The 26360-nt window shown below is 37.7% G+C and overlaps 2 protein-coding genes across 5 annotated transcripts in view; one reads left to right on the forward strand and one right to left on the reverse strand.

The window, feature by feature from the left end:
• The window catches only part of ANKMY2 (ankyrin repeat and MYND domain containing 2), a 51821-nt gene extending 25834 nt beyond the window's left edge, over positions 1-25987 (forward strand). For 3 of the 4 annotated variants that reach the window (XM_005897370.2, XM_070369764.1, XM_070369765.1), the window contains exons 6-10: positions 3563-3777; positions 4657-4792; positions 8915-9043; positions 10980-11109; positions 12517-13716. In XM_005897370.2, coding sequence (XP_005897432.2) covers positions 3563-3777; positions 4657-4792; positions 8915-9043; positions 10980-11109; positions 12517-12704 — 798 coding nt within the window. In that variant the 3' untranslated portion in view covers positions 12705-13716. Of the gene's footprint in view, positions 1-3562; positions 3778-4656; positions 4793-8914; positions 9044-10979; positions 11110-12516; positions 13717-16730 lie in introns of those variants that run through there. The other variant, XM_014478698.2, reaches the window with a different exon arrangement.
• LRRC72 (leucine rich repeat containing 72) overlaps positions 20606-26360 on the reverse strand; it is a 72049-nt gene continuing 66294 nt past the window's right edge. Inside the window, exons 9-10 of the mRNA XM_070368860.1 lie at positions 21678-21705; positions 20606-20822 (exon numbers count right to left, since the gene is read on the reverse strand). Coding sequence (XP_070224961.1) covers positions 20657-20822; positions 21678-21705 — 194 coding nt within the window. The 3' untranslated portion in view covers positions 20606-20656. The remainder of the gene's footprint in view (positions 20823-21677; positions 21706-26360) is intronic.

A 26360-nucleotide genomic window follows, 5' to 3' on the forward strand; every position in this document is an offset into this window, starting at 1 on the left:
AATTATATGTAATGTTATTACTTTATTGCTGCATCCCTTGGCATATGGTCTTTTGAAGCTTGAGGGACACACAGATCAAATAATACCTTTCATGTGGCCTTTCCCCCAAGTTATTAATAGTGTTCTGGGCCATCAAGAGAGATGACAAAGTAGCAGATCCTTTCCTACACAACAGACAAGTGCAGTCTGTTCTGTTTTTATTTTTCAAAACTCAGATGTTTTACTCGACATTTTGGAAGGACCACTAGATGCAACACTTGTGATCCTCGCTGGGCAAAAAAGAAATTCTGCCGTGGAGCAGGGGTTTGTGTTTCTCGTGGAAATTTTATAGGACTTAGAATTTAACCGTTGGAAAAATACTTAGTCTCTTCTGTTTCAGTCTTTCTTTCCCTCCCAGCACATGCAGGAAAGAGAGAACTGTTGGAAATGATGACATGTCTCTGTGGTACTCTTTGTATTAGGAGTGGAGCGGGCTGGGGTGGGGAAACAGGAATTTCCCTAGGCATCCAGCATTTCTCAATGTAGAGAATGTGTGTGGTTTTATAAGGCCTTCATCACTCCCCCTCCAGTCCGAGCATGACCCGGGTCCCCAGCATCTGGGATCTAATGCCTGGTAATCTGAGGTAGAACTGATGTAATAATAATGGAAATAAAGTGCACAATAAAGGTAACCCACTTGAATCATCCTGGAACTATCTCCTCCCCAACCCCCTTCTCCCCTGTGGAAAAATTGTCTTGCACAAAACCAGTCCCTGGTGCCAAAAAAGGTTGGGGACCACCGCATTATAGGATATCTTGGGTTGGATTGATTTAAAGATGTTTTCTGTATGTTTCTGATTCACTGTGTCTTATGTCTGTTTCCACCCTTTGAGATGACAGTAATTTCAGTTACTGTGACAATTGGGTCTGTAGAGTAATTTTTGATGTTTACACAGAACCTAGTCTCTCAGGGTTAAACATCCCAAGAATTATTATATCTGCAATTATCTTTAAAGGCACATATTTTGCGTAAGTTAGATTAAGGGGTATATTTATACAGACAAATTGTAAACTAAAATAGCCTACATTTTATTTTTTAGAGCACTTGGTTTTATGAGAGACTACTCTATGATTATAGTACCTTCTTTCAGACCAGACCTCGCCTTTTGTAGATATAGTCTATTTGCTTGAAAACCTTTCTTTATCCACACTTTAGTTAAAAGCTGCCCAGTTGCTTTGGTTATGGGCCATTTTCATTGCTTTACCCCTTTTCAAGCTGGCATGGGTCTTCAGAGGGCATATTATTAAAGAGTAACTAAATGCCACCAGTCAAATCAAAGACCTTTAAAAATAAGCTCAGTACAGCACTTGATCCAACAGGGCACCTTCTGCCACAGTGTACCTAACACAGATACATTTATGAGGAGGTTAAGTGGCTGCTATAGCAATAAGGATGTTTGTTTTCAACAGGCACTTAGGGAATTGTGCTGATGGCCAGGATATAGACGTTTACAAAGGAGAAAAGCAGAGGCAAAAGGAAGAATGACAGTAGAGTTAGCAGGGTCCGTAAGCGATCAGAAGAGAGACGTGTGCAAGTGATCCCGTTTTTTGATTATTAACATGATTTTTAATCCCAGAATTTATTTATTCATCCTCAGTAATTATTAATGTTTCCCTTTATAATGCTTCAGAGACTAAAGGAAGGAAACTAATTCAAGTATTCTTTCTTTTGTGTGCAGCTATGATAAATGCTTTCATGAGCTCATTGTTAAGCTGTGGATATGTATCATTTTTCATTGTGTTTGGGCTTCCCTGGTGGCTCAGATGGTAAAGAATATGCTGGGTTCAATCCCTGGGTCCAAGAGATCCTCTGGAGAAGGGAATTGCAACCCACTGAAGTATTTTTGCCTGGAGAATTCCATGGACAGAGGAGCCTGGCAGGCTACAGTCCATGGGGTTTACTGATATATATTATAAAGTAAATAAAGTCTAATGTCTTAAACAAAAAAAATCATTAACCTGGGTTCTATTTGGGGTGTTTTTTTTTTTTTAAGAATTCTCACATGCAAGTTTAGATCTTCTGCTTTGATTCATAATGTATACAAAATATTGAGCAAACAGCATCACATGATGGCAGTTGATAGGAGAAATATAAATAATTAATGATTCTTTTCTTCTCTGCCACAAGTTAACTTTTGAATTATATAATGGTAGGGGAAGTTGCCAGCAAATTTATCAATAAGGATTCTGATTATACTTATTTCATGAAGTCTAGTTTGTTATTGAGTGCTATATTTGAAGTAAAATACTGGGCTGTGTATCAGTAGGGTCAGAAATAAGTAAAAGTCTTATTTTAATTTAACAAGAACATTTAGTTTATGTTAAATTTTCACATAGGAGGCTTGGGCATGGGTTTTCCTTAAGTTAACAATTACCTTGCTCCTTGTCTAAAGACAAGGATCTGATTCATGAAATCTGCCGTCTGTTGTTTCCTAATGTTTCAGTTACCTGGGATCACATTTTACTGTGACACGGAGGTTAACGAATACTGAATGACTTTCTGCTCTGAGAATACAGTTATGCCTCTGTTTCCCACATATTTACATTACTGTTATGTCATACGGATTTGTACAGGTGTGTTATGTCATACGGATTTGTACAGGTGTCCTTATGCAATCAATAAAGAAGAAAATACTCCTTCTTACACTGAATTTGGGCTTAATCTGTGCATATTTGGGAAGTGTAGGACTCATAATGCATCATATTGGATAACTCTCTTAATTATCCCCTTTTTAAAGCTATTTTTGCTTTCCTCTTTCATCTATTCATAATAATGATTAGAAGTATATTAGGAAAATTTCCACAGAGAAATGTAGTTAGTAAGCAATACACCTTTTATTTTTAGACTTCCGCCTGTAAAAACCTCATTTCCTTATAATTAACAAGAATGAATGAGAATTGTGGTTCTCCTAGCCATGAAATCCTAACACTCAGTAATGTTAGCAAAAAGCAGTGATTGCTGTGTGATTTGTTTCTGTATATAAAGGGTATGCAAATATGCCATGCTTATCTTTAGTAAGAGAGCTTCCCTAGCTCAGGCCATAAAGAATCTGCATGCAATATGGGAGATCCAGGTTCAATCCCTTGGTCAGGAAGATTCCCTGGAGAAGGGAATGGCTACCCACTCTAGTACTTGCCTGGAGAATCCCATGGGCAGAGGAGCCTGATGGGCTACAGTTCATGGGGTTGCAAAGAGTCGGACACAGCTGAGTGACTGACACTTTTATCTTGAGTAAAAGTGCTTTTAACAGATATAGAAACCATGATTCCAAGTGGCCAACTAATACTTAGTTTAACTGGATGACAAATCACACAATAACTTTGATACAGAGTTCAAGAGAGTTCATGATGTCCTTCTGTTATTAGTTTCACAACTTGATCAGTGGCAATTTGCATTATTTGAATTAACATAGTAAATATGTGACCATGAGAAAGACTTTATTTGGTAATCAAAACTGACAGCCTAAATTGAGCATGGAAAAATCTCTCATGGAATTTCTAAGCTCACTGGGGTTTCTTCTAGATTGTGATGCTTATAAATGAGAATCCTCTGCTGGCAGAAGAAGCAGCTCTGAATAAATGCTACAAGGTGATGGATTTGATTTGTGAGAAATGTATGAAGCAAAGAGACATGAATGAAGTACTGGCTATGAAAATGCACTACATCAGCTGTATATTTCAGAAATGTATTAACTTCTTAAAAGACAGAGAAAATAAATTGGACACTCTGATCAAAAGGTACAGTTTTTACCATGTCATGTATAAAATACACTCAAATGGATAATGTCTTATTATATGAAATCTCATTATGGCTTTAAAAATTAAACATTTTAGCAGCAGCTGTTATTGTTGAGATCACATTTAATCTGCCAGAAACCAGGGGCCCTATTAAAACTAGATTGACTATTCCATTCTGTACCATTTACAACATTTTTGCCATCCTAAATTATGGGTTGAGAAATCTGAAGTTTGGAGAGGTTAAAAAGCATTTGTAAAAGCATACAGCTAGAAGGTAGCCCAAGTCCAGGGTCAGATTCTCATGATTTTACTAAGAAAAGAGAACTAAGTCGGAAGGGTGTGACTTAATCAGCATTTACATTCTTTGTTCAAATAACTGCCATGGTAATAAGTAACTAGCTAATCTGATAAACGTCTAGTATGTTTTACGTCAGGGGTCACCTTTTAAAATACATCCCTGGGCTCCTAAACCTGATAAGACCTGGCCTAATGGGCAAGTGGAATAGCAATTTGAATTGAATCAATCCTCATGATGTGACTACACAGTGAAAATCTTAAGCAGCAAAGAAAAGTGAAAGTGTTGGTCACTCACTCATGTCTGACTCTCTGCAACCCCATGGACTGTAGCCCGCCAGGCTCCTCTGCCCATGGAATTCTCCAGACAAGAATACTGGAGTAGGTTGCCATGCCCTCCTCCAGGGGATCTTCCCAACCCAGGGATCAAACCCCGGTCTCCTGTACTGCAGGCAGATTTGTTACCCTTTGAGCTACCAGGGAGGCCCATGGAGCAAGGAAGGAACTACTCAAAGTTCATGTGTTCAGCTGGGAGGAAATGCTTGGTAATTCAATTCCAGTTACTCTTTTAAAACTATCTTTCAGCTTGTTAAAAGGCCGAGCTTCTGATGGCTTTCCAGTATATCAAGAAAAGATCATTCGAGAAAGTATCAGAAAATTTCCTTATTGTGAAGCTACTCTCCTGCAGCAGCTGGTGCGAAGCATTGCTCCTGTCGAAATCGTAAGGCTCTTCCTAACTAGGTTAACTCCATCAGTAAAACCTAATTACCATATTTTATACAATTAGAGGCATGTTCTCCTTAGCATTATTTAGTTACCTAATAAAGGCATAATTATCTTAAGGAAAATTTCAGAAACAAACATGGAGATAAATTTGCCTGCTAACACTGTTTCTGTTTATGTGTTTTCCCTCTGTCCTCTTCTTTCATTTATATAGTTCATGGTTTAATACACAGTATTTCCTTAGATCAGAATATAGATATTATAGTTACAGTGAATACTTACATTTTTAATGACTCGGTGAAACCTCAATGGGAGGATCACATCCAGTACGTAATACAGACCCACGTGTTTTCAAACGTAGCTTGTGAAAAACCAGCATAAAATCCCGTACTAGATGGAAGTAGGAATTAAATGTCTACCTTGATGGTTTCCTGTCCGGAGGATGTGAGAGGATGAGTTACAGGAAAGCTCATTGTGTATCCTGCTAAACAGTCTTAAAGTATGTCCTGCTTCTTAGATCCTCCCTTAATGCCTCTGATTTTATAAATTTTCCACACATTAAAAAAAAGTCTATTTATACTTAACAGTTATGGGAAGTAAATTTGAACTCTATTATCTGTTCTTTACTTACTTCCGTCATGTATTTATTTAAGAGGTATTAAAGACACTCCCTGCCTTCCCTGTTGGATAGTTTTCAGATGACCTTCTTTTATACATTTCAATGAAATCCCTTACCAGCCTTTGTGTATTAGGCAAGAAACTAATCTTGACACTGTTACCATCCATGCCTTCCTTCCTCCCTCCGGCAGTGTCGGTTCTTCTCTGCCTTCTCTAGGCTGTTGTATCATTCTCAGCCTGAAAAATCAGGACTAAAAATGAGTTCCAGGTGCTCCTTTTATATATTAAGATGTCATCCAATCAGAACCATTAAAGAAGAAAGGCCTAAGCAGACAAGATGATTTCATGAAGTTCATGCATTGATTCTGAGAGTTCACCATGATTTCACATAGAGATTCTTTCCGCTTGCTCTTTAATACGCTTGGCTATTTGGTGTTTAAGTTTTTGGAAGTTTAAAGTTAGCATATTATGAGGGTAGCTTATCAATTATGAATGTGTTTTGGCTGTGCATATCATACTCCAGCCAACTATGAATTAAATAGATCAGAGCTTACTTAATCCACATATTAAATATGTGCCCAGGGGAAGGCAGACCCAGTCTGGTACAGTGAACTAGGGGCCCAAATCCTTTCCCATTTTCCCACCCAGTATTCTTTAGCCATATGGATTATCATGCACATGCTAATAACCTCACAGTTGCAAGGCATCTAATGCTCTTCCTCCAAACTCATATTCCTGTCCCAGGCAGGCAACAAAATAAAATTGGTCTAGAGCTGGAAAGCATAAGCTTATCAGAGAAGCAATTAACAGTGGCTGCTGAGTGATATCCAGCACTAATAAGTGTAGCTGACATTGTACCTTTAAGGGAGAAAACAGAAAAACTAAAAATAGCAGGTCGGAGTACTTTTTAAAAAGTCAAAGCAGGTCAGTGTAGGACTCAACAATCCATCTTAGCCCTATATCATAGAACAGTGTAGTTAGTATGGTGTTTGACTGATGTTTATCCTAGTGATCTGAGTCACCAGTAATCAAGATAATATTTGTTTAAGGCATTTTAGAAACATTTCTCTCTTTAAAAACTTATGCTCTCTTGAAGACTTGATCTGCAATGCTTGTGGTTGTGCCAGATAGCCAGTGTTGACTGCCTGACAGATTCCAGTATTCTGCAAGTTCAGAAGCCTCTGAAGCAGTATTAACCTTGTCCCATGACATGGTGGTTCTCGCGGCCGGCTGCCATGAAGATCACCTGTGGTATTTCCTGACAGTGTTAGTGTCTGAGCCCAAACCTCTGCCTGTCGTGGAACTCTGGCTTCTGCCTGTCACAGAGGTCAGCAGGAAGCGTGAGGCATAGCTCTATTTAAGAAATGCTGCTCAAGCATTGTAACATGAGACTGTTAAAGATATTTTGCTTTATCATTTGAAGGTGTATATTTTAACTTCTGGAAGGCTAGCTAAGGTCTCTGATTTTATAGGATACATATTTAACAAAGTAGATGACAAAGGTTTTCTATAGTAAGAAAGAATTCTTATCACTCAACTGTGACAAAGATTTCACATGGTTACTCTGCTGTACCATCAATTTTTTTTTTCTGAGGCAATAGTTCACATTAATAGCCATACTTCTAGCAAAAAATATTTTAGTTTTACTTCTGGTATATTTGTGAGAATATCATTGTTTTGTGACTCCTCCAAAAGTCCCATCTTGGGGAAGATTTTGAACATGTCTCAGTCATGATTTTTTTCCCCCCTTAATTTTTATTTTTAATTTTTGGCTGCACTGGGTTTTCGTTGCTGCAAGGGCTTCTCTGTAGTTGCGGCAATTTTCAACAAGCTCTGATGCACACCCTCTTTTCAGCACAACTGCCATAGACATTCATTCTGTGCAGATATTCTGCAGATAACGGAGGCTACTCTAGTTTCAGCGCACGGGCTTCTCATCGTGGTGTCTTCTCTTGTCGTGGAACACAGGCTGTAGGGTGTGTGGGGTTCAGTAGCTGCGGCATGTGTGGGCCCTGGGCTCTAGAGCACAGGCTCATTGTTTGTGGTGCACGGGCTTGGTTGCTCCAAGGCATCTGGGATCTTCCCAACCCGGGGACTGAACCCACGTCTCCTGCATTGGCAGGCAGGTTTCTGTACTACTGGATCACCAGGGAAACCCTGTCTCAGTCATGTTTATGAAAAGAACATTTGAACATGAACATGTAATTGTAAAAACATTTAAGTACCAGTAAATCTCAAACTTTTCGTATGTTTCAGAATCACTTGTAATAATGCAGGTACATGGACCACATCCTTAGAGACTCTAATTTAGAAAGTGTAGATGGATCTGACTTTTGAACAAACTATCTGATACACTGTCATTTCAGCACAACTGCCATAGCCATTCATTCCTGATGAAATTATTAACTTGTAACTAGTATCTGAGGTTTTATTTTAGCTCTTTTTTCTCACTGTTATATTATCTTCATTCCAAAAGAGAATTCTTAACTCTTGAACTAAAAAGAAACTTCGTAATTGTTTTCAGGAGGAGTAAAGTGGTTTTGAAATGAGTCCCGTGTAAAACAGTGTTCTAAGGTGGTTATTTGTTATGTATAACTGGTAAAATAAATGCTCTTAGAAAGGAAAAGCAAATAAAAATAAAAATATAAATTATGAAAATTTCTACATTTTTAGTTAAGAATAAAGAAGCGAATTTGAAAAACTCAGAAACAAGAACTGTTGTGAATAGGTATGATAGCTCCATACCCTGTAATTGCTCTAAGTAGATCTTAATAGTATTATCCCAGGCAGAAAAATATTTAAATAGATCTTAATAGCATTATCCCAGGCAGATAAATATTTGCCCTTATAATTTCCTCTGTTAAGAAATTTCATAAATCCTCTTTAGCAAGCCACTCTGATTTTCAATAACTGTATAATTTTCATATTTTTGGTTTTTCTTAATAACCTAATGCAACCACACGTATAGCCCTTTAATCTTAAGAGTTTGGAGCATTTCAGTGATAAAGGTGATAATTTTTATCTATTAGAATTGTGGATCTACATCAAGTAAATAGTTTTAAATAGACAGGTTCTTTAAAACACTTAAGTTGCATTAAACTTTTAAGAATTATGATAAATATTTGTGATGTATCCTATAAATTGTCCCTCAGAATATGTATTATATATTGTCTTAATTCTTAGAAGGAAATTCCACTCTGAGTTCACTGTCCTATATCTGAAATCTTTGTATGCTTACTGAATAATCCCAGTTGAAAAATACATTTATTCTAGAATAGAGCCAAATTTTTTCTTTCTCAACATCTGGATCCACGACTTACCTGCCATGTACTTGGTGCAGAAAAAGGTGTACTCAGAAAGGTGTATGTGTCATAAAGTCTGTGCAGGCTGTCTCTCGCCTTAATGACCTTAATGATTTTGTCTCTTTTTCTCAAAGTGTCTTCTCTGTAGTCTGTCCATGGTGATTTCAGAGTTTTTTTTTTTCTCTTCTTACTTCCTCTAGGGTTCTGATCCCACTGCATTCTCTGTGCTTACCCAAGCCATCACTGGTCAGGTGGGTTTTGTGGATGTTGAATTTTGCACTACCTGTGGAGAAAAAGGAGCAAGTAAAAGATGTTCAGTGTGCAAAATGGTAAGAATGAAGTTAAGTTCATTGACATCTGGTTTAGATTTCATCGAAGTTGGTAACTGAGTTTTAATATTCTATAAATGTAATAGTTGGCATTTTTTCTAATAAATTCTAATATATTAGATATGAAGTATTGAATCTAATATTTTAAAATAATTTTGAAAAAGAGCTATAGGATACATGTAGTTCTATTCCCTCTTCTGTCCAGCTCACATGTTGCCCAGCTTCTATGCTGACCACACCCAAAAAAGAGAGTATGAATGAATGAATTGTTATGAGAAAACAAGAGAAAACTTATTCACAGGGGACTGAGACTGGTGCATATATGAGAACCTACAACAGTTCATAAATATGCAGTCTTAAATCTTCCAATGTTGACTCAACTACTCTCTCTTCATCAGCTCTTCCTTGTAAAGCTCTCACTCCCTTCTCACTGTCACCAATCTTTAAGCTTTCTGTACTGCTACCAACTTCTGCCAGAATTATCTTTATAAAGAGCATATCTGAATGGATTCTTCTCACATACAGATACTACCCACATGCATGCATCTGTACATTCACTTTACCCTATAGATCATGTTAATTTCCTATTGTTTTTAAAGCTGAAATTCTTTAGCACATTCTTCTGTAACCCGTCATGTTCTGCTAGAAACTTCTTTTCCAGTTTCATTACCTTAAGTTACTTACTTCCCTGAGCCTCAGTTTCCTTATGTGTGAAATGGGGCTAGAGTTGTGAGAACTAAATGAGACCATCTATAATGATTAAATATGGCCACATATAAAAACACTCCAAAATTCATTACTTAAAACAAGTCTTTTTTTCCCCTCATGTTTGTGGTTGGCTGGGGCACATCTGTTCCATGTGTTTCTCATCCTCCTTGGACCAGCAGGCCAGGGTTGACATGTCCTCATGGTGATGGTAGAGCTATAAGTAGGCAAGTAGAAACATACAAGGTCTTTTGAGGTCCAGCCTTGAAATTGCCATGCTGTCTCATTTCTCTGGCCAAAACAAGTTGCATGGTTATATTTAAAGTTAATTCTCCTCCCCTTCAGAGAAAAGAACGTTGAAGTCACATGGGAAAATGTGTGGGTGCAGGGAAGAGGGAAGAACTGGGGCCAGTAATATAGTCTGTAATACCTTCTATGTATAGCATCCTAGCCCAGTGCTTGGCATATCATTTTATAAAAATCTAAGCTCTATTTACACAAATGTATTGCTGTCCTAAACACAGCATTCACTTTCCTATTCCTACATTTTTGTACAAGTTATTCCATCCACTTGGAATGCTTCTTTCCTGTTTCTCTGTCTACTGACTCCTTCTATTTAGAGTGAGTCATTGCTTCCTCTGTGTTCCCATTGCTGTGACGTCCTGTTCTAGGATATAAATCATGTTGTTAATTATTAGCCTCCATCCGTGCTGCCCCATCCTGCTCCAGCTTCCTCTGGGACAACAATTGTATTTTCTTTGTCCTTGTACCATATCAATTCTGGTACACAGAAGTCTCTTAAATAAATCATATGTTAGAGTCTTTGGTAGACCATGTGTTAGATATCCATTGTTGTTTAAAAGTGTAAGCTAAAAATTGCAAAGGTAAACAATACACATTCATACATCATGGTTTTAAAATAAAGCACATTGGGAGTTAGTCACTTAGTCATGTCCGATGCTTTGTGAGCCCATTGCCCGCCAGGCTCCTCTGTCCATGACATTCTCCAGGCAAGAATACTGGAGTGGGTTGCCATTTCCTTCTCCATGGGATCTTCTCAACCCAGGGATGAGTCCTGGGTTTCCTACATTCCAGGCATATTCTTTACCATCTGAGCCACCAGGGATGCCATGTCAAGTTAATATTTTTACAGCACAGTACTTGATTTAATGTTGTAATTGAAAAACCATGTGACTACACCTCTTGAAAATAAACCTACAATTGCCTTCAGGTAATATATTGTGATCAGACCTGCCAGAAAACACACTGGTTTGCCCATAAAAAAATCTGTAAGAATCTCAAGGACATTTATGAGAAGCAACAGTTGGAGGCTGCCAAGGCAAAGAGTGAAGAGGAGAACAGTAAGTATATAAAAACCGAGACCGTAATACTTGTCAGCAGGAAGAGGAAGGATCAATTATATTAACACAGGACTCTCAGGAACTGCGTCTTCTCAGGGAACCAAGGAAGACTGGGGTAACCAACATCAGGATTACACTTAAATATATCCTTCTTTTGAGTCTCTGGGGTGATGTACAGACTATAGTCAGCCTAGATAGCACTAGAAAATGAAAAACATGGAATTCTGAGGAATGGTGTTTATTCCCCTTTCTACTTTGTGATTCATGAGACTGCTCTGGAGCCATATGACTCTTACTGAATAGTTTACTTATATTTTGCTCACAAAGGATTTTAAGGTCTTTGAATAAGGAAATAAATTTCCCCTAATGGCTATGTGAAGATTTTAAGATTGGAAGCCTTTAACTTTCTTAATTATGAAACTGCAGGTAAAATTATGGAGTAAATTTATAAATTACAAGTTAACTTGCACAGCTTAACTTTCCACAAGAGTGAGGGCAGGGAGTTCCATATTATTTTTCCTCTCCTTTCCTCATAAAATGTATGACTCATTTTCATCAGAAACAGTGAGTTGCTTGGGCAATGATTCACGTATTGGAGAAGAGAACCGCCCACACTCTTACGTCCCACCCGAGGATATAGGATATGTATCACACATTCTGGGAAGTGATAGGTTGCCAAAAGGTTACCTGGGTGATTCTGATACTAAGCATGCTCATCTCTATTCCTCAAAGGACCATGTCCCTTTGCCACCTGGTGGAGAAACATATTAATGGAAATAGATGATTTGTACAAACCTGCATTCATACAAAATAAACTGGTATAAATAGATTATTAATAGAACAGTCAGGCTTTCTGACTGTCTTGCTTTCTTGTGTTTGCTGGACCAAACCTTTATATCCTGTGTGTTGAAAGCGGTGTATAATAGCTGGTCACATACTCAAGAAGCCATATGGGAGGGTTGTCAGTGGATGAGAACTCCTGGTTGTTAGACATCAGTCCATTCCACACACTATTCTACTCCTTTATTCTCCACAAATGTGCGATAGGCTTTATTATCCCCCACTTTATAAGGAGACAGCCTTGGATAGGCATTTACCTAACCAAGCATGTCAAGCTAATTCATGGCAAAGCTGTATTCGAATGTGGATTTTGCTTGTCTGCAATCCTGATTTCAAGGCCTGAGTTCAAATGCCAGTTCTCTTATTTTCGCTGGCTGTGCAACTATGAGCAAGTTAACAAACCCCCTCTCTTCTCTGTTTCCCCATTTGTAAAAGAATAATGCTAATAGAAAACTCCCCCTTGTGGTTGTTATGAGGATTAAATGATTTAATACACCAAAGCACTTAGAAGTGTCTGGCACATGGTAAGAGCCAGATGACTTTTTTTTTTCTTCTTCTTTTTATCAGATAGCAAACTTGATGTCAATTCTAATTGTGTTGGTGAAGAGCGGCCGGAGGAGGCTGAAACGAGAATCTGCCAAAAGAATGACAATCCTAAGGATTCTGAGGAAGGCGAGAAAGAATCTCTGCAGAGTGATGCTGGGCTGGAAGGCTTACAGGAGGCTGCAGTAGGTCCGCAGGTGTCTGAGGAGTAAGGGCCAGAGCAAGTGTCCGAGCAAGCGCAGACAGTCCTCACCTGGCAGGTAGCTGGGAACTCACATGATTGCGTCCTACTTGGCTCCATACCTGCCTGGGACTGTGGCGGGATTCCACATTTCACAGAATACGTGCTTTCCAACAAGACCCTGTCCACCACGCCCTTCATTCCGATTCTGTTCTATAATAAGACAGATATTCCTGGAGAGAAAAACGTTTTTTCAAAATGCAGGAGAAACATTTCTGTTCCTTTTCTGAGGCAGGCTTCCCAGCAGTTGTTCTCAAAGGAAAATAAATTTCCTTTTAAAAAAGAAATATATGTTCTTGGGAACAAAGAGGCAAGCAGAACAGTTGTAGGAGAGAGGAGACTTTCAGGAAAAGAAAAATTTTATAGCCACAGAGATGGGTAGTTAGAATCATAACTTATATGTAAATAAAATGCTTTATATAAATAGCATTTATGGTAAAGTGCTACTTATTAAGATGCAATGAAATGAAGAAAAGCTACATGTTAAAGGAGCTCTGACATAGTTCAGCTAATTGTACTTTTCTATAGAATTTATCCTGAGCAGACTGAACTTTATGTAGTTCCTGCAGTGACATTTTATCTACAGTATTTGTACCTTCAGAAATGTCAAATCCCCCAGGAGGAACTGAGGTATAGCCACAGTTATCTCAGCATGTGCATTAAAAAAAGATGTTTGATGAAATTGTTGGTTAAACAAAGGCTAAACATACTGTGTCCACGGTTACTATAAAACTGATTTATGTGCCATTTTCCACTTGAAAGGCTGTGACCTTCCTATAAGCTTTTCACGGGGTTCTTCTTGTCCATGAAAGATTTGTCTGATTATATAACTTGTCTGATTTATAACTGTCCTTTATAGGCTGTGCTGGCATCAGTTTTTAGTGTCTGAGTATTTAAATCGAGCTAGAGTGAGATTTGAAGATAGTGCTGTGTTTCAAAGTTCCTTTGTGTTGATTGTAAAATAAATTGTGCCCACTAATAGAGCCAATTTAAATCTTTTTTCATAGTTTATTGCTGTTAGCGGGTGGCAAATGGTAAAGAAATATTAGAGAACTTAAAACATTTTAGGAAACACTGGAGAACACAGTAATAATTATTTTAATATTTACAATTGTAAGTCAGTATGACAAGAATTCTCACCTCACTTCACTGATCAGATTCTTCTGTCTTGCTGCTTTTTCTCTTCCTTACACTCAGTTACTTTTCTCCCAGCCCCAACACGTACATCTTCTGTATACCCTGTGCGATGCTGCTGTAGGAAGCCTTCTTGTGAGTAAATCACTGTTTAGGGTTAAGTGGGTAGGAATTCAACAGGCAGATTTTTCCTGCACTTGAGAATCATGACAAGCCCCCCTTCTCTCATTGAAATCCCTCAATCTACACACAATGCTAAACGTTTATCTTTTGACTAGAAAAATGGTCCTCTTAGGCCTTCCCCTTCCACAAGTAAATTTTTAACCCGAGTTCCCTGATTTTAATTATTTTTTGGGTATGTGGTATCATCATGGTCCCTGTTTTTAGATAGCATGAAAGGTTATGAAAAAGCCAAAGGGTGTAGGAGAATCGAGATGTGGCAACATAGAGGTGATTTTCTCTTTATTGAAATGAATGCTAATATGAGTCAGAACTCCAACACAGCTACAGCTGGCACTAATAGTAACTTTCCAGCTGGACAAAGAGGACTTCAGATATAAGCCATGTCAGTATCAAAAGTTCTATAGATATATTTCAGGAAAGGATTGGTTAGAAAATGGAATTTAAGAAAAATGAGGTTGGTTCTGATGGTACTCTCTTTGTCATAAATAACCAAAAATAGATGATTCCATTATAACACCATCAAAACAGGTGGTCATCCAGCTACCCTTTTTTTTTTTTTTTCACCATATTGAATTATTTTCAATATGCCATCAAGAAACTTTTCTCAAAAACAGGACCCAAAGGATTAGAATAGAATAGTCTTACTATTGTAGTGTCTTGTACTCAGAGCTGATATAATAAAATATTAAATCAGCCAATGGGTTTATTCAAAACTTGGATTGTGCTGTTTGACCCAGTGGTGGCTTAGTTGCTAAATTGTGTCTGACTCTTGCAACCCAATGGACTGTAGCCCGCCAGGCTTCTCTGTCCTTGGGATTTCCCAGGCAAGAATACTGGAGTGAGTTGCCATTTCCTTCTCCTGGGGATCTTTCCAACCCTGGGATCAAACCTGGGTCTTCTGCATTGCAGGCAGATTCTTTACCAACTAGGTAATAATAAATAGCTAACACTGAAAGCTACTGTATCTTGAAGTTATTTTGTTTAATATTCACAACAACCCCATGAATTAGGCTTTATTCTTATCCCCTCACAGCACAGATAGTTAAAGTCTAAAAAGGCCCACTCAATCATCCAAGAGTCCAGAGTTGGAACTCAGCAAGGTCTGCAGTTTGACTACAACATTGTATACTCTTAATATGTTACCATTGCTGTAGTTTCTCTGCAGACATGAGATAATAGTAGAGCTCTGTAGACAAGCCATTATTTTATAGGATGTGGTGGGTAACCCCTCAGCCCTTAAAAAGATGACTGATTTTAGCCGTCCATCATGTTTATGAGTTTACTCGAGTTTTAATATTATTGGATATTAAACATAACAGAAATACTTGAAGTAGTTCTGCAGTGTTTTTATCTTCTCAGGACCATCTCCCCTGCTTCTGAAGCAAATCACTTCCCTTCTTGAGTGGGAGATAGATGTCTTCCTAGTCACCCAGTTTTATAACCATCAGTAGTGACCTGTTTCCTTGGCCACAACGAGGCCCATCAGAGTACCTCTCAGAGATTTTATCTTCCTGAAGCCAAAGAGGGAGGGTTTTTGTTTGTTTCTCCCTTGGGATGATCATAAATTATAAGGATTCAGTTCAGAAGCTGACATGTAGAGGTACCTAGGAGAATGCAGCCACTGAGTAGATACAGATAAGAGAGGGAAACAAGGAGGGAAGGGTGTCGAATTCACTGGGCTCTGACGTGGTCCACACTGGGTGTGCTTTGTTTGGTTACGTGAGCAGATTTCTCATTTGGCTTTCTATAAATCAAAGCAAAGAACTATTAAGACCTCCTTGAAAAACTTAATGGGATCAAATTTCAAAAGTTAAATGTATATAAATATAATTAAAAGGAAAACGAAGGCACATGAAAGTTTTGAGATTAGATGCTCTTAGAAAAAGTACAAAGGCAGGTCAGGTTTTGGATCACAGTTACCATTTTGGTTGGAAAAGAAGCTACCACTACAAGGTGGTTTTCATCTCCTAATGTTTATTTTGGAAAAGCATATCTGTTTGCAGTTGTATAGAAATTAATAATGTTTATGTAAGCTCTGATAATATTAAAGCATCATTTGCATGGACAAAAAGCAAGATCTTAATTTAGTAAAAACAACTTTCTTCTTCCTGCTAAAAATGATTGAATACTTTAGCAGATAAAGATTTTCCCCCCAAAAGGTGGCTCTAGCCTAGCTTCTATGTCCTTTAAAGACAAAATTCTAGTTTTATAAATCAATAAAGGCATCTTTTTCAATGGTGATCTTAATTTGCGATGAATCAGGTAGCTATGTAATTGATCAGTTCAGGGCAGTGTAGCTAGCAAATTCATACACTTACGTAAAACTACTTAATCTCAGGGATGATGCCAAATGACTAATTTTAAATGTGAAAAAATTGTCAATTCCAGAAGAAACCATGAATGAATTCTTAGTGACTTTGGCATGAAGAAGGCCTTCTTAAATATGACACTAAACTCAGAAGCCACAAGTGAAACTAGTTCAGCTACATTTTTAAAAAAATCTGAACACTTCTGGGAAGATAGTGTATACATACTTTTCCTTATTCCTCCTCCTAAGTAAGACTGAAAACCCTGGACATTACATATAAAACAAACAGAAGAAGGCAGATGGGCTAGGCCCCTCAGGACCAAGCAATGATACTTGGTTTTTTGTGTTTTCTTTCTGCCTCGTATATCACAGATTTGAGGCAGAAGAAGCCAGTAACATGGAAACAACAATCAGAGGCAAAAATAAGGTCCAACAGACAAATGCCTGCTCTGTGGATTTTGGACTCAAAGCTGAAACACCAAAGCATACCTGGATTTCAAGTCTGCACCAGCCTACCCGACAAATTTTGGACTTGCCAGCCCTGCCCGCGCCAACGGCATGAGGCAGTTCCTTAAAATAAATTGTTCTCTGTAAATATGCATGTACCCAGTTGATTCTGTATCTCTTAAGAACCCTAATAGACTACATGTCCTAGTTTGAGCTACTGAAACAAATTACCATGGGTTAGGGTGGTTTAAACAGCAAACATTTATTTCTCACAGTTCTGGAGGCTAGAAGTTCAAGATCTGGGTGCCAGCATGGTCAACTTCTTGGTGAGTGTCTTCTTCCTGGTTTACAGAGGGCCACTGTACTGTGTCCTCACTAGCAGAAAGGACATGCTACCTCTCTGGCCTCTTACAAGCTTGCTAATCCTATTATTCATGAGGCTCCAAGCTCATGACCTGATTGCCTCCCAAAGGCCTTACCTCCAAGTACCATCACACTGGGAATTAGATTTCAATGTGTACATTTTCAATGAACACAAACATCAGTCTCTGATGCTAGGTATAGTTCCTAAGGGGCACAACTACTTTTGAACAACACAGGGGTTAGGGGTGCCCACCCTCCCTGAAATCCAAGTATAACTTTCCAGTCTGTCCTCCGTATTTATAGTTTCACATCTGTGAATTCAGCCAAGTACAGAGCATGTAGTACTGTGCTACATGCTACTTATTGGAAAAAAATCTGCCCACAAGTGAATCTATGTAGATCAAACCCAAGTTGTTCAAGGGTCAACTGTAATAGATGACACATATTGAGCACTTTGAGAAAGCCACTCTACTTAACATGTTACATATATGATCAAGTATAATCCTTGAAACTCCCTGAAGTAACTTATTATTTTAAAGAAGAGGAAATTAAAGCCTCTATAGAAATTAACTTGTCCAAGTAACATAACTCGTAAGTGGAAGAACTAAACTAGATTGTCCAATTCCAGAGCTCTAGCTTAGAACCACAGCCCTCCACAAATCTGTGTATCAGGGTTTTCTCTTCCTAGTTAAAACATCAAGTGATGGATCCTGAAATAAATGTGCTTCCTCTCGAACCCACTTCAATGGGTCTTTGTTTTTTGAAGCAAATAATTAAAGACTCTCAATTGTGTATTCCATTTTGGTAGAGTTTTAGATTATTTAGGTAAGGATCATGTATTTTATTTTGTCCTTTTCTCCAAATGGTATTTAATGTAATGTTTTCCTGTCGTGGAACTAATAGGCCTTCATTCCTGAACCAGAAGTACCCAGTATTGAGGAGTGCATTTTGAAACAAATCTTTTTCATACAAATGATATATATTTCCATTAGTTCTCTAAAACAATTAGAGAGCCATATTGTTATGGCTAACAAGAGCCTCTTGTTAGCCATATTTTTGCAATTGGAATACATTTTTCTTCCTTTTTAGCGATTGTGGGGTTAAAAACAACTTTTTTTTTTTACTATTCTTTTAGTGGTTAACCTGAGTATTGCAATACCCCATCCTCCATTTACTTCAATCTAATTAAAAAGTAATACTGCTTGTGCAGTTTATGAGCCATCTTAAATCTGAGTCAAAATACACCATTTCCATCCTGAAATAGATTGTTGCTCTGCCCACCCAACATTATCGGTTGGTGGGTCTCATGGTACTCAGTTCATGATGAGTTCAGCTCAGGCTCCCAGTTCTAGAATGAATGCAGTGGCATTCCTCGAACTGATCAGTGACGAGCTCTCTGCTGCTGATGCTGTGACCCTTGAAGACCGCACTGTAAGCCCTCTCAGCTTGCCAGAGGCTTTACAAGATACCGTTACTTACAACAAATACTTGTAACATTATGGATTAGGCTGGGTTATTGTGTTACTTGGGGCCTCCCGGGTGACTCAGCGGTAAAGAATCCACCTTGCCAATGCAAGAGACACAGGAGATGCGGTTTCAATCCCTGAGTTGGGAAGATCCCCTGGAGGAGGGCATGGCAACTCACTCCAGTATTCTTGCTTGGAAAATATCTTGGACAGAAGAGCTTGGCAGGCTACGGTCCATAAGGAAAGAGTCGGATATTACTGAGAGATTGAGCACACACACACACATTGTATTATATAGTAAATTATCCCAAAATTTATCAGCTTGACGCTTCAGTAAGCATTATCTCATGAAGTTCCTGCAGGCCAAAAATAGAAGCAGCTTGATGGTGCAGTTCTGGCTTGGTCCTCAGGAGGGTGTTAGGAAGCTTTCAACCAGAGTTGGAGTCCTCTGAGGCTTAAATTGGATCTGGAAGACCCACTTGCAAAGTGATTAACTGGGTCTGGGGGAAGAATTGTAACTCACATAGTTGTCAGCAGAGGACTTAGTTTCCTTACTTACTTCTGGAAGTAGGTCTCAGTTCTTCACCACGTTGGTCTCTCCAGAGGACTGTGTAAGTGTCATGACAGCTGGCTTCTGCAGGTTAAGTGAGAAGGAGAGAGGAAGAGAACATTTTGATTCTTCCTGTGAAGTCATCTTGGAAGCCACATGCCATCATTTTTGCCTTTATATCAGCCACTCATGAAACTCTTTTTCTTTGCCTCAGCTGTAACCTGCCAGCCACCATACCAGACTTTGCAGATTCTAGCTGTGCACAGAATCCTATGTGCCCAGAGGTAAAAGGAGGTCACAGATTCTTGGCGACGGTTCACTACGCCCTCTCGGGTTTTCCTCTCTTGCTTTTGCTTTCAGCCCCACTTGTACAGTGTGTCTGTGGTACAGTGTGGTAATATCTAGGCACCATCAGGTAAGGGGACATGTTGCTCTGCTTTTTGTAAGCTTTTATCTAGCTCTTGAGCTTAGCTGGAGAAGATCAGCAATATATTTTGAGTTACCTTACATGTCCAGTTTTTGTCTCAGCACCAGGAAACTGCTGAAAACTTTTCTGTTTTTGCTTCCCTCTTATAGAGCGCTTCTGGGTAGGCCAACCACAGATCATAAGCTCACACCCAGAACTGATAAATGCTTCCAAAGGTGAGAGTCAAAGTTATACCTGTGTCATCGTCATACAATGGAATACTATGTATATCAATGAGCACAACAAAGAATTATTGCTACTAACAACAACATGTGTCCATTTTACAATGTTGAGTAAAAGAAGCCAGAAAAAATAATTCAGCTTCTATGATTCCATTTATATGCCTTTCAAAAACATTAATATATTGTTTAGAAATGATATTAATGTATATTAATATCTAATATATGTGTTTAGAAACATAATACATGGTTTAGAAACCAGGATGATGTAGTAACTGGTCATTGGACTGGTAACAGGAATGAGGTTTCTAGAGTACTGGTAATGTTCTATTTCTTGATCTAGGATGATAGTTACATGTACATGTTCATTTTTTTTTTAATTTGTTAAAACAATTTGCATATATTTCTATATCCATGTTTAACTTCAAAAGAAACTGAAGAGAAAATGTAGGAATTATTTTTCCTTGGTGTTTCTGTTTACATCCTAATGTTTCAAATAACACCACAATACTTTGGCCACCTCATGTGAAGAGTTGACTCATTGGAAAAGACTCTGATGCTGGGAGGGATTGAGGGCAGGAGGAGAAGGGGACGACAGAGGATGAGATGGCTGGATGGCATCACTGACTCGATGGACGTGAGTTTGGGTGAACTCTGGGAGTTGGTGATGGACAGGGAGGCCTGGTGTGCTGTAATCCATGGGGTTGCAAAGAGTCAGACACGACTGAGTGAACTGAACTGAACTGAACTGAAATAAAGAATATGCTAATCACAGTAAAGTTTAATATATAACTGAAAACTACTAAGATTTCTAGAAACCCCAGGGGCTATCTCAGTGTGATTGTAAGCATTTGGGCAGGTCCTGTGTCTTTCTCTTCAAGGTATTTTTCCTCTCGTGTTGGCACCGTGTCCCAGTTCAGAGAGGTAATAGCCATTGCCGATCGCTTCATGGACCTTACAAAAACAGCATCTTCTGGGTCATCAAACATAGTTCTGCAAAAATGGCAATTATGTCAGGAAAAAAATCAATTAGACCAAAACACATATTTAATTTAAAGGCATAGTGCCATATTTTTCTGTTATTTGTAGTATAATACCACTGACAAGTAACTTTAGAGCCCTACTGACAAATGACTTTCAGGACAAGTAACGCTGTTTTTATTGTATATTTTAAAAATACAATGGACATATTTGGGATCAGCTATAATAGATGTCAGTATAGATGTGACTATTCTTGCATTCACATTTAAAGTCAGTGGTTAAATGAAATGATTAAAATATTTATAGCTATGATACATATTAGTATATTATATACATTTTATTGAAAGGTTATTATTTCTCTGCATTATGCTACATTTTATGAAAAGTGCTTGGAGATAATATTTTTCAAGACTGAACCAAAGAAAAAATTCCTTAGTGCAAAATGTAAAGAATGATGATTTTAAAAATTTATCAATATTCATAAATTAAGATTTTTTTCAGTTATGAACCATTTCTTTTAAAAATATTATCGTGCTCACTGAACATAAATGGGGGAAAAGTAAAAAAGAAGTAAGGACCTTCATTTTTAATATCAGGTATAACTTTTTTCCTAACTTCTCCCTCCACCTCACTCCATTTCTTAATCTATTTTAGGTTATAATAATAATATTAAAAACCCTAAATATATCAAATATAAATATATAGCTTCAAATCATTCATCACAGGAAGACAGTGTGATTTTTCCTATCAAAGGGTTAGTCATTTTTTAAGTCATTAAAATTCATTTGGGGAAATGGGAATAATTTAGGGAACCACCACAATTATGAAATAACATGATAATAAAAGTAAAGTTTAAAAATCACTTACTTGTCTACATTATTTGCAAATGCAAAGTCTGAAAAAGAAATTCTAAATTAGTATTTCTCAAATGTTTATTCAGCATTTTAAAGCAATGAAATAATGCTATAAAGGAAAAAGTCTAGAGCATATGTTTCTGGGTTTTGAGCAGTCTTTCAGATAAATAGTTCAGTTCATCAAAATTGCCATGATGCCTAACCCCAAACTGAAATTTTCTCTCAGGTATAGAACCTTAGGTGTTTCTAATGTCTTGAGGCAAATTCTTTACTATAATACATGTCTCAAAACTGAGAACAACATGCTCTATCAATTTGGTTACCAATGGAATCCATGTGGGAATTTTTATAATTAAGATACTGAGTCTCATGTGCAGAAACAGAGCCTTTTTCTTTTTCAGATAGACACATGCATCTGTAAATGGACTAATAGACCAAATGTGGAAAAAATATTTAGGGCAGTTTAAGCCACTTGGATTCTTGGCATTAACTTCAAAGAAACAGAATAAACAAATCCTAGGTCATAAGATTCTACATCTTCCCTAGCTTTGGAGCTCAAAGGCTAGTCCTCAAAGCTTGGATTTCCTATGGTATCTTCTCGAGACTGTCCTTGCTTTGTTTATTCCTCTCCAGAGACCCAGTGCCAGGCTAGTGATGGAATGTACCAACACCTGTTGGACCAGCAAAGCCCACAGTCTGAGCTCTTGCCAACCCACAGGCAGCGGGGACACTCTGCCTTAGGAGAGGGGTTCAAGGCATCGTTCCCATTACAAGTGGCTGGTGCAAGTCTTCCATTTCTTTGCTGATCTCCCCAGACTCTGTCTACATTTTCGACTACAAAAAGCTCACATTTTGCTTATGATGAATATAAATAAGAAAACAGTAAAAAGTGAAATTCCCCTTTGACCTTTCCAGTTCCTCATTATCAGTACTATCACTATTAAGTGTTCTGTATGTATGCTTCCAGCCTCCTGTGTGTGTATACATGTGTACTCACATACATATACAAAAAGATTTATTTGCTGACAGAATTCGAATTTTGTCATTACTCCACATTATATTGGGCTTCCCTGGTGATTCAGTTGGTAAAGAAACTGCCTTCAGTGCAGGAGACCTGGGTTTGATCCCTGGGTTGGGAAGATCCCCTAGAGCAGGGAATGCATTATATTACTCAAAATGCATCTTTTTTTTTTTTTTTGTATTCAAAATTTATCATGGAATGATTCTTTAATCCAATAGTTTGTATTGTAAGGATGTGCCATAAGTTAACTTTCTATGAGTGACCGTTTAGACTTTCTACTGTTTTTCTATTACAAAAAATGTTTCAATTAGCACTTTATACATGTATCTGTTTGTGTGTGTGCAGATACTTCTGTAGTAGAGAGATTTCAAATTTAGTTGCTGTGTTGAATAGGTTGCATATTTTGTATGTGCATGGGTTCTGTCACATTGCCATATGACCTTGCAAGAAAGTTGAACTAATTTACACTCCCACCAATTATGTATGAGTTATGCTTTTGTCTCTCCTCCACTTCACCAGCCTTTCCAGTGTTTGCCTAACTGCAGGATGAAAATGGCATCTCATTGCTTTAATTTGCACTTACTTGCTCACTAGTGGGGCTGATTGTTGGATGTCACATTTATTTCCTTCTGTAATGTCCACATCTTTTGTCACTAGTTTTCAAATTGATTTATAGGATCCTTTGATATAATGGGCATTAACTTTTGCCTATTGTATATACTGCAAATATTTCTTCCAGTTGTGTTTTTTAATTTTATTCCTGGGATTTGAAGAAATTTCAAGTTGTCCTTGCTTCTCAAGCTATTTGGAATACAATTGATTTCTTTCTCAATTTAGGGCAAAGAGTAATAAAATCAAAATGTGGTGTTACAACTGCTCTATAAACATTTTCAAGTATAGTTCATTTCCAGTGAAAGAATATCATCCTCAATGTGCACATCACAGTAAGAACAAATACAGAAACTATAAAACTATAAGGCTTATAGAGCTTACATAGGGAGTTCTACTAAGTTCATTATAAATGTTTGGTTTGTGGAAAATGGAGATTGAGAGATTAATTAGGGTCATGCTGCCAATTTGGGGGAGGGTTATAGTCAACCTATCTATGAATTAAGAATGTGGATTAAGAAGAAAGATTTCAAATGCAATGAAATACTCTCTCTATCCTTTCTTCCCTAATTTTGTTTTTGGAGATTTGATATGAAAGAAATGTAAAGCTCTAAAGGTAGTAGTCAGCTATCCTCCTCACACTTGGAAAACACTCTACGTATGATAAACAGATGGGGGTGGTCTTATATTGCTTGTTAATAGGTGCATTGGTTGTTTCTAAGAGTGGGGATTTTCTCTCCAGAGGTTCCTTTTCTACTACAGCATGGCTTATCGCCCTGCCCCGCCACTAATCCAGTAGCATTTAGTTTGAGTATTAGCTTTTACATGAACTAAAAGAAAAACCAAGTGGCTAACCAATAGAACAGTCCAACTTATCATGCAGTTGTTATGTGTCAAATCAGGTGGTGCAATGGTTTGTGTAATAAGCATCCTGACAGCCAAAAGAAGATATCATCCGCTTTTTAAAAATCAGGAGGCTGAAGCAAAGTCATGTCCAAAACAAAACATGTAATTACTAGCAGAGCTGGTGTTTAGATCCAGGAGAATCTGATCCTAAAACTTGTTTCTTGCCTCTACACTGGTTGTTCTCTTAGTGGGAGTATGCATCAGAATCACCTGAAAGGCTTGTTAAAACATAGCTTCCTGGGCATGTGCATCTGCAGCAAGTTACTAACTGATGCTGCTGCTGATTTGGGGGACTACACTTTGATAATCATTGCTCTACACTATAGCCTTCTGCATCCAGAACATGTCCTCCAGGTATTTCTCCTATTCTATGGGATATATAGGGGATTGAGGAATATGTCAAATTATACTCTGTGGAAACAATCATACAAATCAAGACATTCTATAATGTAACTGGCCTGGTCCCTTCAAAAAGTCATGGGAAAACAATGGAGGCTATTTTAAATTAAAAGAGACTGAGATAGTTGGATGGCATCACCAACTCAATGGACGAGTCTGAGCAAACTCCAGAAGAAGTGAAGGACAGGGAGCCATGGCATGCTGCAGTCCATGGGGTCGCAAAGAGCTGGACACGACTTATCGACTAAACAACAATGAAGAACCACAACAACCAAACATAATTGTGAACTCTGACTGGACTCTGGTTTGGAAAAGCAGTTGTAGAAGTCATCTTGGAACAAGTGGGAAATTTGAATATGGATTATATATTAAATAACATATAAAAATTAAATATAAATACACTGTTTTCCTTAGGTGTGATTATGGCATTGTGGCTTTATAGAAGAATGTCCTTATTTTTTAAATTTACAGGCCAAATTATTTAGGAAGGAAATTTCATTATGTCTGCTACTGAAGCATTTAAATGGTTCATCAATACTTGATATTTTTGAGTTTACATAAGAAGTAAAGCCTCATGCTGCTGCTAAGTCGCTTCAGTCGTGTCCAACTCTGTGCGACCCCATAGACAGGCTCCCCTGTCCCTGGGATTCTCCAGGCAAGAACACTGGAGTGGGTTGCCATTTCCTTCTCCAATGCATGAAAGTGAAAAGTGAAAGGGAAGTAGCTCAGTCGGTCTGACTCTTCGAGACCCCATGGACTACAGCCCACCAGACTCCTTCATCCATGGGATTTTCCAGGCAAGAGTACTGGAGTGGGGTGCCATTGCTTTCTCCATAGATGATGGTGAATACAGTATAATATTAATTGTTGAATATATAGGGACATGTATAAGTGTTTAATATTTTTTCAACCATTTCTGTTGGAAAAACTTCATGATAAAAAGTTGACTTTTCATTTTGATTTTGCCTTTTTTTTAATCTTGCTCATTCTTGAATAATAATTTAGCTGGTTGCAGAATTCTTGGTTGATTATTTATTTTCCTTAGTATTTTAAAAGTATTAGATCACTGTCTTCTGATTTCCATAATTGCAGTTGAGTGTGTTGTAAATCTATAAATTATTCTTTTGTAGGTAATCTACAATTTTCTCTCTATTTTAACCTCATTTTGCCTTTGGTGTGGATATTTGTTGCTGCTTTATGTCTTTTATGTTTTTGAATTGATTGTGTCTGGTGAATCTAAGGATTTATAACATTTAAACAAATTCGGAAAATTGCCAGCCATTACCATTTCAAACATTACCTTCAGCCCAATTTCTCTATTTTTCCCTGTGGGATTACAACATTTATTACTAAATTTATATAGGAAGTAAACATTATTTCCAAATGTCTCCTTATCACCTGCTTATTTTTCTATGTTGCATTCTGGGTAATTTCTTCAAAACTATTTTCCAATTTAATATCTTTTCCCTTTGTTTCTAGAGAATCTATTTGGTTATTTTTCAAATATATGTTGTCTCATTGGCAAAATGTCATGAGGAAAAGGCTTTTTGTCTTTGCACCATTTTTCATCTCCCCATGTGATACCTGATGGTACAATAACCACTTGGCAACCATAAAGCAGATTAAGAATCACAGAACAAAAGATAGATGTATTCTCAAACACTGAAAACATCATTTAACTTTATACTAACCTTGGACACTCTTTGTTGTGTGAGTAAAGTAAAGCTCTATTTGCTTAAGTCACTGTAGTTGGATTTCTGT

The sequence above is a fragment of the Bos mutus genome, chromosome 4, assembly GCF_027580195.1.
Source record: "Bos mutus isolate GX-2022 chromosome 4, NWIPB_WYAK_1.1, whole genome shotgun sequence".
NCBI lineage: Eukaryota > Metazoa > Chordata > Mammalia > Artiodactyla > Bovidae > Bos > Bos mutus.